This window comes from Aspergillus brasiliensis (assembly GCF_001889945.1).
Source record: "Aspergillus brasiliensis CBS 101740 unplaced genomic scaffold ASPBRscaffold_5, whole genome shotgun sequence".
Taxonomy (NCBI): Eukaryota; Fungi; Ascomycota; class Eurotiomycetes; order Eurotiales; family Aspergillaceae; genus Aspergillus; species Aspergillus brasiliensis.
Window position 1 is genome coordinate 969,468 of NW_027137446.1, and position 13,043 is coordinate 982,510.

At 49.5% G+C, this 13,043-nt stretch overlaps 6 protein-coding genes and 1 non-coding gene across 7 annotated transcripts; 5 read left to right on the plus strand and 2 right to left on the minus strand.

Moving 5' to 3' along the window:
- Positions 1–231: 231 nt before the first annotated feature.
- ASPBRDRAFT_42340 (uncharacterized protein) lies at positions 232–1,615 on the plus strand. The gene is made up of 4 exons (XM_067624778.1): positions 232–472; positions 551–671; positions 727–850; positions 913–1,615. The coding sequence occupies exons 1-4, from the start codon at positions 332–334 to the stop codon at positions 1,367–1,369; spliced, it is 843 nt and encodes a 280-aa protein (XP_067479865.1). The 5' UTR covers positions 232–331; the 3' UTR covers positions 1,370–1,615.
- On the plus strand, positions 1,502–1,811 carry ASPBRDRAFT_42342 (uncharacterized protein; the record flags this gene model as incomplete). The annotated part of the gene is made up of 1 exon (XM_067624779.1): positions 1,502–1,811. The coding sequence occupies one exon, from the start codon at positions 1,505–1,507 to the stop codon at positions 1,733–1,735; it is 231 nt and encodes a 76-aa protein (XP_067479866.1). The 3' UTR covers positions 1,736–1,811.
- Positions 1,812–2,392: 581 nt separating this feature from the next.
- ASPBRDRAFT_42343 (4-hydroxybenzoate octaprenyltransferase) lies at positions 2,393–4,012 on the plus strand. Its single transcript, XM_067624780.1, has one exon. It carries the CDS (start codon positions 2,587–2,589, stop codon positions 3,610–3,612), a length of 1,026 nt encoding a protein of 341 aa, XP_067479867.1. The 5' UTR covers positions 2,393–2,586; the 3' UTR covers positions 3,613–4,012.
- A 1,002-nt stretch (positions 4,013–5,014) lies between these two features.
- Positions 5,015–7,599, plus strand: ASPBRDRAFT_150862 (uncharacterized protein). Its single transcript, XM_067619322.1, has 3 exons — positions 5,015–5,504; positions 5,576–7,173; positions 7,275–7,599. The coding sequence occupies exons 1-3, from the start codon at positions 5,432–5,434 to the stop codon at positions 7,389–7,391; spliced, it is 1,788 nt and encodes a 595-aa protein (XP_067479868.1). The 5' UTR covers positions 5,015–5,431; the 3' UTR covers positions 7,392–7,599.
- A 1,122-nt stretch (positions 7,600–8,721) lies between these two features.
- Positions 8,722–9,742, plus strand: ASPBRDRAFT_42345 (uncharacterized protein). The gene is made up of 2 exons (XM_067624781.1): positions 8,722–9,311; positions 9,398–9,742. Exons 1-2 carry the CDS (start codon positions 8,810–8,812, stop codon positions 9,547–9,549), a joined length of 654 nt encoding a protein of 217 aa, XP_067479869.1. The 5' UTR covers positions 8,722–8,809; the 3' UTR covers positions 9,550–9,742.
- On the minus strand, positions 9,691–9,761 carry ASPBRDRAFT_t142. Its single transcript has one exon. It is a non-coding gene; the product is annotated as a tRNA-Gly (tRNA).
- Positions 9,762–10,122: 361 nt separating this feature from the next.
- chsA (chitin synthase I) lies at positions 10,123–12,958 on the minus strand (the record flags this gene model as incomplete). Its single annotated transcript, XM_067617643.1, has 4 exons — positions 10,123–10,629; positions 10,677–11,078; positions 11,125–12,759; positions 12,821–12,958. 4 exons carry the CDS (start codon positions 12,956–12,958, stop codon positions 10,123–10,125), a joined length of 2,682 nt encoding a protein of 893 aa, XP_067479870.1.
- Between the last annotated feature and the right edge of the window lie 85 nt (positions 12,959–13,043).

A 13,043-nucleotide genomic window follows, 5' to 3' on the forward strand; every position in this document is an offset into this window, starting at 1 on the left:
TGAATCTCAAGCATCCGGGGAGAGGATTGAGGGGGAAGCTTACACTAATTTAGTGTCCAACTACTATGCCTGTCAGATTTTAGCTTGACCATTTCTCCCGCCGCGTGATAGAGACAATTGAGATGTTTGATCAAGGGACGCTCGCTTCGGCTTTATCCGGTTCTTTCTTTTACCGACTCATTATGGTTATTTCTAGTTCTATATTTTTTGGGGGCTTTATAATCCCTTCCTCCGTCCGCCTCCATTGCGGTCTCTACTCACTTTCCTCTCTCTCTCTCAGAGCCTCTTACTTTAAAGAACAAGGACTTCACCCTCCTCTAGAAAGACCAAGATGGAAGCTCTTACCCAGGAAGTTCGCAGACTGGTCGAAGCTGGCGATGAAAAGACCCGCAAAGATGTCTTGGATGCCCTACAGAAGCTGAGTGTCTCAATTGAGTCTCCGAACGACACTGTACAGCGACTTACGTTCTATGTATGTTCTTCTACGCACTGCCCTTCCAATCCAAGCAAACAAACCAAAGCTTTTGGATCTAATTTATAACTCTTTCAGAACATGCAATTGGCTGGAATCCGTATTGGTATTGACCTGAAGCTCTTTGAGCTACTGCTTGAGGGCCCCCTTACAGTGGATGAGCTGAGCCAGAAGACTGGTGCCAATCCGGTTTTCCTTGGTAAGCCTGTACTCAATCTCTCTAACGCTGAGCTGAATCTAATCTAAGCCTACAGCTCGTCTCCTGCGTTACCTGGCATCTTATTATGCAGTCGAGGAGGTCTCGAAGGATACCTTCACTGCATCGGGTATTACAAAGACATTTGCTGTATCTGGCCATCAGGCTGCGGTTGGTCATATGTAAGTCAATTATCCATTCTCTACATCTCAAGCACAAACTAACTCTACACTTCACTGTTTAGGTGGAACAACTGTGGCCAGATTATTCAAGTGCTTCCTGGTTGGCTCAAGGAGAACAACTATCCTGATATTCAGGACAATGTCAAAACTCCTTTCCAGAAAGCTCTCAACACCGATGTACCTGCTTTCATCTATATGCAGCAGCATCCTGAGGCTCTGGGCTATTTTGTTGAGCATATGATGGCTAACCGGGCCGGTATGCCTACTTTTCTGGACGCCTATCCAGTCTTGGACAAGGCGACTGGTGTCAGCCCTGAAAGAGCCCTGTTCGTTGATATTGGGGGTGGCTTGGGACACCAAGCCATTGGCTTCAAGCAGCGCTATCCCCAGCTTGAAGGCCGAGTGATTGTCCAGGACCTTCCCCAAACCTTGGCTCATGCTATTGATTTTCCTGGAGTGGAGAAACAGGCGTATGACTTCTTCACGCCCCAAGTTGTCAAAGGTACAGTCCTCCGCTGAGCGCCCCTTTTCCCCCTTCTTCATTGAGACTGATCCGTGTATAATGCAGGTGCAAAATTCTACTATCTGCGGAATATCTTCCATGACTGGCCCGACCATAAAGTCATAGAGATCATCAAAAATACGATCGAGGCCATGGCACCGGACTCGTATCTCTTGATTGATGAGATGGTACTGCCCAACGCAGGGGTTCACTGGCAGCAGGCGCAGTTGGATATGTTGATGATGGCCACTCTAGGAGCTCGGGAACGGACGGAGGAGCAGTGGTACCGTCTGGCAGACGAGGCTGGGCTGACTATCAACAAAGTCTACACCTATACGATGAGTCTACGGGACAGTATCATCGAGGCTGTGCCCAAGGTCTAGTTTTGCTTTTTGTCCCCCCGCCCGGATATGTTAGCTCTTTGACCAGTTAAAATCCATCACATGGTTGACTATGAAGCGTAAAATTAAATCAATGATTAAATCAATTTGGAGGCTTAACCGACCTTGAAAGAGACCGAATCAATTGTTGGAGCTGCATTAGCGTGTAAAGGAACCAAAAAAAAAAAAAAAATAAATAAATGAATAAAAATTAATAAATAAATAAAAATAAAATAAAATAAAAATAATCTTGTAAATCTTGCAAGCCATTGCTCACCTCATCTCGCTTCCTGGGGTTGGTTCCCTCTTGGTATTCCGGACAACAGGGATATCTTGCAGACTGGCTATAAAATACAAGCCCTGAAAAAAATAGCTTCTCTCGCGCCTCCACTAGTATCTAGGCATGGGCCCGTATCCTGGCTATTTAGTGGATAGTAATATGGGTTCTGGTGAGGCGCACTTATGACTGGGGGTTATCGGAGTAGCTGGTCAAAACGTAATGTACCACACGGACCAGTCTAAGGGAATCGCTGCATCGCCATTGTCCAATATCGTTTTGGGCTTACTTGAAAAAAAGTTTCTGAATAGAGGGCAGATCCGTGCTCAATGCTTGGGGAAGTCTCCCGGACTGTAACCCCCCACGTAGTGCCACGTACATTCAAAGATACCAGCTATCGAACCACATATTTATTCTAAATTGGCCCCCCCATTGCTGTCTACGTTACACACCAGACTGCCACTTCTCATCCGTCTTTCTTACAGCCTCTTTTACATTATCTCCTTACAGTTTCAGAGGCACACACCCCCACCCGCTCCGGTCAGCATTCTCAAAAATAGATACATATCGAACAAAAATGTCCGTCCAACCGGTTAACACCATGCAATCCCAAGAGAAGAAAACAAGTGCAGTGCAGGAGAAAGACCTACAGCAACAAAGCACGATGCCAATTACAGGGGTGGCTAAACTGGTCCCCGTCTCGTGGGTGCCGTATGTCCAGTTGATGCGGCTGAACCAACCGGGGATTCTGGGTGCATTGATGCCACTACTCCAGGGGCTGACATACGGGGTTAGCGTGCATCCTGGGGCCCCCATGGCAGCTGGGGTCTTCATCAGGGAGGTGGCGTACTGGACAGTGGTCGCGACCTTCATCCAGGGGGCCGCGTGCACATGGAATGACATTTTGGACCAGGACTTCGACCGGCGGGTGCCGCGGACGCGGAGTCGACCAATCGCGCGTAGGGCAGTGTCAACCCGACAAGCGGTCGTCTTCATGCTGGCGCAGCTGGGCGTGGTGGTCTGGCTCCTGGAGGGTGGAGGCTTCCTCCCGGCCGCCTGTCGTCCCTACTGCGTCGCCATGGGGGTCCTGCACACCCTGTACCCCCTGACCAAGCGGGTGATGGACTTTACCCCGGTGTTTCTCGGCCTCCCCTTTTGCGCGATGCTGCTTATCGCCGCTGTGAGCCAGGGTGCGGAGGTGGTGGGGTCCACGCCTGTCGCCGCTCTCGCCATGACCGAACTCCTCTGGACGGTTATCTACGAGACCATGTATGCCCACCTTGACGCCCCATATGACGTTCAGGCCGGCGTCCGCTCCATGGCCGTCCGCTACCGCCACTCGTTCAAGTCCATTGCCCTAATCCTTGGCCTCCTCATGGTCGCCGCCATGGCCCTCGTGGGGTTCCTGCACCGGCTGTCTATGCTTTACTTTCTCGTCGGCTGTGGCGGGTCTGCCCTCTGTTTGACCCTCATCCTCATCTCGGTCGATCTGACCAGCCCCGCCAGTATTCAGTATTGGTTCGCCGTTGGCTTTCGCCTGATGGGGATATGCAGGTCCGGGGCTTTCTTTGTGGAATATCTTCTACGACTGCTGTCTTTGTGAAAAGGAGGTGGTAAGGTAAAGGTTTCTTGCAACCGAGTCATTAAAGGTCATGCGACAATGGTATCTGGGTAGCCAATAGACGCTTCTTAGGAGAGCCAGAGAGCGAAATAAGAGAACTTTTGTAATGTGGTGAAAACTCTTCACAGTTGGTCGATGACTATGTTGTCGGTGGGGGATACTCAGGGTTGCCGTCATAGATGATGAATGTGATTCTGGACTATTGACATTGATTGCGTGTAGTTTACCACCTACCAATCCCAACAACTAGGTATCTTGTACAAAAAAAAAAAAAAAGGCGAGCTTACACGGTTACTGTATTAATGATGTTTAGATTAATGAGGAGAAGAATGCCAGAAGCCACGTGGAGATAGAAGTTCCCAGTGGAGTTCTCATTTCAGCAATAGCCCTCAGACCCTTGTTCACGAAATTTGCAACCATATCCTCACGATATATCATAGATGCTAGGGATATGAGCTGAAAAGTGCAGCGCTTCGGGTATTATCCACTCCTGTATTTAGCCGGTGGCTATATGTTGTGATGAAAGGATAGGATGAGATAGGAGTTGCGCCACATACTATTGGAGGTAGAAGAATGGCAAACAACAACACTTGGGAATGATTGGGAATGTAACCTCAGTCGCTGACCAGCCCGAGCGATGTAGCTTATTATCTAGCTAAGTAACTTAACTAACTAACTATTGACTAGTTCATCTAATGTCAGCATGACTAAAGGAACTGTTGGGGATCTAGACTATAGTTACCCCGGGCTGTGATGGGTGTCGGTCTGGATCGCGGCTCCACCGAACGCCTATAAGATCGCACCAGCCCGTCTTAACCGGAGTATTACAGTGGTATTACGGGGTATCTGTATTATATACAGTAATCTCGGACGCCGAGTTCAGTCCATGTCCTTAACATTGATTGAGGATATGCTACTCATGAAGGTATCGACGCTGCAAGGTTGACAGTATACATACCCCATAAACAATTACTCCTATACCGAGGGGCTCATATCGAGAATTTCTCTAAAACCAAAGTAGTCATAGCAAGGATTTACTCTATGGAAAGTGGCCTTCGAGATTATACCATCATACCGCACCAAGTAACAATACGGGTCCCAGGGACCGGAGGGAGCAATAAGACGGAACAACTAAATTAGTGCTGATTCTCACGTCAAAAGTGGTTTTCCTGCCGGGCTAACAAATCGGTTATAGATAGTAACTAGCTCTTATGCTCGCTTAAAAGAAGGAGAATCTGGTTAGTCCAGATGTCTCATGTGATCGAGCCAATCAACCCTTGAATTTTATTATACATGACTAGCAAGTCTGACTGTCAACCCTCAGCACTCCGGAGATGATGCTGAACATGGCTAGACAGGAGCCATGCGATGCTAAAATGGCAGCCGTCTTTCGACTACTGCAGGCGAGATACTCTCGAAGGTCCCGGTCTCGTTTATAGATTGTGCGAGTGTAGTTTGTTGTACGCAAACTAACCCCCATGAACCTCACAGCCACAGCAATATCTCCCCCTCGAAGGGAAAACAAACGCCTTTCGACTCGGCCGGCACTGGGGAGCCCTAGGAGCAGACTCTTCGCTTCTGCCCTCTGACTCGACGAAGATGGTTTTTGGCCCCCGTGAGTCGGCCTGTCTCTGTAGATAGATCCAAACTGAGCAATACACTATCTTCCCATCCGTACCATCCAGGGAAATGAGCTCTTGTCGTCGCGGCGGAGGAAGAGGCGCCTTTAAAATAATGGGAATTTCCAAAATCTGCCCCATGATATACACGCACATTTGCATCGCAACAAGACTTTGCCATCATGTTTGGGGTTCTTCCGGTTTGGGTCGTTTTGACAGGTCTTGCGACTGCGCTGTCACAGAACAAGACCAATGGTACACACGAAAACTTTCCAATTCTCCCTTGCTGTACCTTCGACTAACCATCGCCGGTTCTTGAACCCTAGGTCAATCGAAATGGGGCACCTTGTCATCGCCCATCTTACCCAAATTTCTGGGGCATGATCAGAACGATGACACACCTCCATGGGGAAATACATGGCCAGGTGGCGACCCTCCAAATACGGGAGTGACCCGGCATTACAACTTCTCGGTGACCCGAGCCTACAAAGCACCAGATGGATACAACAAGAGCGTGATCCTGATCAATGATCAATTCCCCGGGCCCCTCATCGAGGCAAACTGGGGGGACATGGTGGAAGTGACGGTAACGAACAATATTGATACTCTGGACGAAGGGGTGACGCTGCACTGGCATGGACTTACGATGAAGAAGTCTCCGTGGTATGATGGAGTGCCTGGCTTGTCGCAGTGTCCGATTGCCCCGGGGACTAGCTTTACCTATAAGTTCCAGGCGGATCAGTTTGGCTCGAGCTGGTATCATTCCCACTACAGCGCCCAATACAATGATGGCCTGTACGGGCCGATGGTCATCTACGGTCCGGTTCAGTCTGATATCGGCGATTATGACTATGACTTGGGTCCCGTGCTTCTCTCCGACTACCTTCATGATAACTATTATGACGTTCTTGTGCAAGGATTCAAACAGCCCCCGGTGATCGTGGGCTTTGATAATAACCTGATCAATGGCAAGGGTCAGTACGACTGCAACGCCACGGCCAGTGGAAGTGCCGGCTGTCTTCCAGGCGCAGGACTGTCCCAGTTCCGATTCCACTCCGGGAAGAGCCATCGACTGCGCCTGGTGAATGCCGGCTCTCTGGCCAACCAAAAGTTCAGCATCGACAACCATGAGATGACTGTTTTTGCCAATGACTTTGTCCCCGTGGAGCCATACACGACGGATGTCATCACGCTGGGCCCCGGCCAACGCACGGATGTCATTGTCCATGCCAATGGTAGCGCTCACGATCTTGTCTGGATGCGGTCCGAGATCGACACGGCCTGTTTGTTCGACACCATCACATATGATACTGCCCTCGCAGCGGTCTACTACGAGGCTGCAAGCACGAGTGAGACCCCCAATACGACCTCACGCGCGACGTGGGAAAGTAATAACTGCCGGAACGATCCGCTGCACCAAACGATCCCATACTATTCCATGACCCCGCCAGCCACGCCTGCCACCGTGGAAACTGTGACCATCACCCTTGGCTATAACGAGACGGGCTATGTCGTGTTTTTCGTCGACGGCTCCTCCTTCCGGTCCGACTATAACGACCCGATCTTGCTCGGGACCCACGCGAACGTCTCCCAGGTCTACCCGGCGGAGCGCAATATCTATAATTTCGGCTCCCACAACTCGAGTGTTCGGATGGTCCTCGTCAACACATATATCATGCAACATCCGATTCACTTACATGGACACAACTTCTGGGTTTTGGCCGAGGGCACCGGCACCTGGGATGGAACCACCATTGTTAATCCGTCGAACCCGCAGCGCCGGGACACGCACATTCTCCAACCCGGAACAGTAGACGAACCCTCCTACATAGTCCTTGAGTGGATGCAGAACAATCCCGGAGTGTGGCCTATGCACTGCCACATGTCCAATCATGCCAGCGCGGGTCTGGTTATCTCGATCATGGTAAGACGAACCCTCCCCCAATAGAGGACTTGGCTTTCTCGTCGTCATCCCTGCGTCGTGCAATCTCGAATTCTGCAAACATGGACTGATTAATCTTACAGGAGCATCCTGAGCAATTTGCTAATATGTCTATACCCAACACCCTATCACAAACCTGCCGAAGTTGGGATGACTTTAGCAATACGAATTTTGTGAATGAGATTGATTCAGGCGTATGATTGTCTTGTTGATATGACAGGCTCTCTGTGTGCAAAGCGAAACTTACACACCAGTTACTACCATTCAACGCCGCTGCGTTCTGGGCGACAATGGTAATTGCCGGCTCGTCAGTAGAGACAGCAAGAATAGTTCTTTAGTTTATATATAGTATTATAGCTCGTGAATATGACTTCAATAGACTGATACTAGAGTCGATCTATATTCTGCCATTGATTTTAGCAATACTCGTGCACTGTAAGTTACATTAAAAATTACAGTGAATCCTCACTTCTGAGTAGCATGGAAATGTATCTCATAAGCTATAGGGTTAAGCTCTTGAATGCAATGTTTTGGATACTTGTATACACACACAAGTTCGTATATGAGGGCATCAGCATACTTATTTGAGAGATGTAACCCCAGCGTTTTGCATGATATGTGAGTGTCCAACTCGCTAATTCTAGGTAATCAAGCTTTGCTTGAAAGCTGGTTGCCTAGTATATATATATAAAAGCAGTTATAGCTTTTCTTCTTCTTTTTCTTTATCCCTATGTGTCTTTATTTCTTAGGGATCTGAGTCTACTTGACCATCCCGGCGAAATGCAACATCCACATGCTCTCAGCCAGTCCAAGCGGCACACATGTAGTCCGCGGCCAATAGTCATGAACGTTATCCCTCTAGGCAACTTGTGTCTCGGGCTTCACATGAATGTGTTCAATATGATGCTCTCTTCATCGCGTGAGGAGGCCACGCTGGGCAAAGTTCACCTGCTCTCAGGTGATACATGCCGAGACCTGCCCTTGCTCATTGTTACTATCCTATGCCGTCTTCTGTTGCTCCCGAGGGTAAAAAAAAAAAAAAAAAAAAAAGATGACTTTGTGGGGTTACTGGCTCCTAATTATTCAGACATATGAGGCAGTTAGAGGGCGAATGATTGCTGAAAGGCCAGTCATAGATTATGTTCTAGCTAACCTACAGTAGCAATTAGTGGATAGTGGAATATTAAATCTGTAATGGTCATACACCATAGGCAAGATCCATGCATGAGCTTTAGAAGTCAGAGCTTCTTCTGCGGCTGCTGTAATTATGCTAGGATTATTACCGCTCAACCAGATACTGTACAACAACGTTGTATACCCGCTATGCAATTCCCGAGAAGATTCCACAGAGTACAGTTTGGATGAATTATTTTTTCTGCAATTGACCCTGAAGAGCAGCTCTCAAATTAGTAATAACTAAAAGACTAACCTCCACCCGCCAGTTGCCCGTCCCGCCTCCCGCCGAGCCCCATTCAAACTAAACTGCATGTAATGCATGCATCAACCATCATCTCCACACCTCCTTAAAACCAACCGCCGCCCCCCCCATCCCTCTCTATCTCCATTCTCCAATCCAACTTCCATCTCATCCACAGAGGACACAGAAAGGAACCCCAAAATGGACACAGAAAGGAACCCCAAAATGGACCCAGAAACAGACCCCTCCAACCCCCCCGTAATCAACTACATTCTCTCTTTCCTCCTAGTCGGGGTCGCCTGGGGGTTCACCACCCCTTTCATCCGGCGCGCAGCCGCGGACTTTGCAGCTCGCCAGAAAGAACAGCAACAGGATAGCAGCATCAACAATGACAGCAATGACACCAACGTCCCTCTAACACCTGTCACTACCACCGACTACACCGATGACATACGCCCCGAAGAAGGCGGCGAAGAAAGCGAGGAAGATAATCCTCCCCCAGCCTCAACCACCCACCAAGAACAACAACAACAGCCAGCATGGATGCAGCAAAAGCAGCAAAAACCTCCATCCTGGCTCCGCAAGAAAATCACCACTTTATTCTGGACCGTTGTAAATCTGCTTCGCACGCCCGCGTACTCTATCCCGTTGGTGGTGAATTTGACGGGGAGTGTGTGGTTTTTCTTGTTGGTGGGGAAGCATGGTATGTTTATCTATAACCATTTTTTTTTTTTTTACCTTTTTAGAGGTGGGTATATACTAATAGTCATATGTGATGTGTGATGATAGAATTATCATTGACTGTCCCTCTCGCCAACTCCAGTGCCTTTTTGTTCACGGTGCTGGGGGAATGGTATGTGGAGAGGAAGGTGATTGAGCGGGAGACGTGGTTGGGGATGGCGTTGGTGTTGGGTGGGATTGCGGTTTGTGTTATGGCTTAAGTCTCTATTTATTAGACTGCATCTAGTTTCATGTTGCTGTAAAGGAACAAGAGTATTTCATGATAGATATGTTCATGTGGTTGTATGGTGTTGGAGGGTTGAAGTTGGGGGGATGACAAAGAAGGGGAAAAAAAAAAGATGTGCATCATCCGTGAATCGAACACGGGCCTCATCGATGGCAACGATGAATTCTACCACTAGACCAATGATGCTGTTGTTATATTATTGCTGCAGATTTATTGATATATCATACAGTTATAGTGAAAGCACAAAATTCACTGCTTCCTTCCTACGGACTATCTATCTACTTGCATGTGTACTGCCGACTGCTTGCGAATATCATGTCATATGTTACATAAACCTAAAGAACTATCTATCATATCAACAATCGGGTATCCATTGCCCCGTCGATCATGAAACCATCATTGCTTGTCATCATCATACCATACCGAGCCTGCAGCGGTATGCTTTATATCTTGTCTTGTCTGTCCATCTATGCCGATTGAACGCCAGATTAAACACCGCGGAACTAAAACACCATTAGTTAGTAAATTCACGTCTTGGAGGGTGTGGCTAACTTACCATCCGCACTGTCAAGAACCACATCGCTCCCAGGAACTTGAAAAGCGACAACCCCGCCACACTCCACAACACCACCGCCATGTAGATCGTGGCGCGCGTGTTCTCTGTCGAGTCATTGTCGCTGCTAAACTCCTCCAGACCAGCCGCGCTGAGCACCACCGCGGCCAGGGCAAAGTTGCAAAACACCCACGCCAGCACGACCGCACTACGGAATCCCTTGTAATAGTCGGCCTGGCGGTCTTCCTCGGAGACAATATTCTCCTCCTTGGGGGGCTTCGTGGCGAATTTGGCTAGCTCGGCTTCGTATTGCGCATTCAAGTCGCCATCATCCTGCGGGATGTTGACGTCCACCTTGCCACCAGGCTTCAGGTTCGCAGACGGCAGTTTCTCTGCCTTGTCGTCTCCCTTCGTACCCCATGTGATATCGTGGGTGTTACAGAAGGCGTAGATGTTGAGCACGTTGATGTAGGTCGGAGTGAGCAGAATGTATTGAATGAACTGCTTGCGTTAGCAAAGATTTTTCCTGACTGCTAGGGAATACTTACCGAGGTAAACATGTGCCAAGGGTCCATGAAAATGAATGAGGCGAGGAACCACATCACATAGGTGGAGCCGAGAGACACGATAATCGAGAAGAACTGGTAGTTCGTGAACAGATCCGAAAAGGTGAACCCATTTTCCTGCACTTCTGACTGGATCGACTTTACGGTCACGAACACCGCTGCGAATGCCAGGTAGATCATGATGCCAATCCAGAAATAAACCATCGTCATATAGAATTTGTTTGATCCGCCGGGTCGGTTACCGAGCGCCAGAACAAAGCAAGTTACCAAGGTCGCGAGGTAGAGCCATTCGAATACCACGCCAAGCACTTTACCAACCGTGCCCAGCAGCGAATCATCGCCCAGGTACGCCGTAAGGATATGGAAAACCAGAAAGAAATTGCCCTATGTCTGTTAGTGATGATCCATCGGAGAGTGAATGACTACTTACAATGCCAAACCACGCGAACAGCATGTTGATGGTCTGATAGATGAACTCGATGAACAACATGAACTTCCGCATGAAACTATGGTCGCTTCGCCAGATCTGGTAGAAATGCGCAATCGCATAAACAGCAGCGAAGAAACTACCGTTGAGCCAACGACGACGTTGAAGGATAAATTCGGCCATCCGATCGGGGACATCGGTCTCGCCGTTGGACGATTTAACGTATCGCAGCAGCCAGCGGCAGTTGCGCTTCGATACAATCTCGAAGCAAAGAATACGATCTTCGGCCAGGTACATGTTTGCCGTGAAAATACCGGCATTGGCACCATGCATCTTCTCTCCCAGGAAATACCGCTCGAGCGGACCTTGTCCGTTCTTGTCGTTCTGCAGCGCGACGTATCGGTAGGCAGAGAAGGCACCCGGAAGCACGGAAATGAATCCGAAGGCAGACTCCAGCGGCTTATCGAGGATGTTACTGAGCTTGTACTCGAAGTTCTGCCCAGCAACCAGCGGGTTGAGCAGCTTCTTGCCATGCGACAACATGACCTTGATCTCACCACAAGCACCTCCACACATCGGATCAACATCGAAGGCCTTCCAAAGATGGTAGATCGAGTCCTTTCCGGGCCGCGTACCCGCATCCAGAAGAACGCAGATGTTCGGATCCAGCACGCGACCGAATGCCTGGAAGAACCAGCGGTGCGAGTTGATCTTCTTTTGGTTCTTTTCCTTCAGACAGAAAATCATCTGAACGGGGCATCCAGTCCGAGGCTTGATACTGACTTGGTTTCCTTTCAATTCTAGGCCCACCTGTGTGGTGTATTCGTAGATGTGCGCGGTGACATCCTTGCCGTTAACTTGTTGCTTGGCAATCCCATCCTGGTAGCATCCCAAACCAGCCAGGACAGCGCGCGTTCGTGGATTGATCTTCGCACGACCATCACTGATGACACACACCACGATCTTCTTCCATGCATCTTTGCCCCACGTCTTGCTTGATGTCCTCGAGCACATGTACTCGATGTTTTTGAACACACCAATCATCGTCCGAGCAAAGAGGAAATCATCCTCGTTGTACATGGTGACCGCGATGAAAAGCTCCGTGTGCCGAGGTTTGGCAAAAAGCTTCTGACGCAGAGTAAAGCGCTCCTCGAAGAAGTCGGCTGGATCGCACGTGGCGGCAGAATAACGCATGTGCGTGAACTCATCTCGACCCGGGGGTTCGGCGTGAGGGACCTGACTGAGCAGAGCGGGCGCAATCGGGCAATCCAGCACGAGGTTACCGTTGAAGAGCTGCACCTCCTTGACGGTCTTCCATCGACGGACCGGCGCCGGGCTGGGCGTGGGCGCGATCGTAGGCTCTTCTTCATACTCATCGGCATAAGGATCGGGCCCAAATGGGTTATCGGGTTGCAGGATGGGGACCCGATCATCAGTATATGATTGCTGATGCTCGGGGTATTGCCCCAAGTCATAGTCGTCATGCGGCGTTACCGCCGGCTGGTAAGGTTGGGTATAGTAAGCGTCGTGATGCGCTTCTGGGTCAAGGGAGTATTCGTATCCAGGGTAAGCTTGAGGGTGGTGATCTTCGTAGAGTTCGTTATGACCATAAGAGTTGGGGAGTCTCTCGACCGAGTACTAGTCCACGAGCGTCGCCAGTCAGCATTATCATCCTTCGCAGCTCCAGGGGCATTCTCACCGTTGGTTGTTCCGCCAGCCGATCGCTGGAGGGCATCTCCAGGTGTTCTCGAGGCGCATAGGGATTGTCTGAAAGTTGGTAGGCGTTTAATGGCCGGCCCGGTGACGGGGATCGAGCATCGAGATGATGAGGATTCATCATGGGTGTATGACTGTCTTCCTCCCCGTAGGGGTCTCCTGCAACTCGACGGTCAGTATAAACGCCGTATGCGGTGCGCAATTGG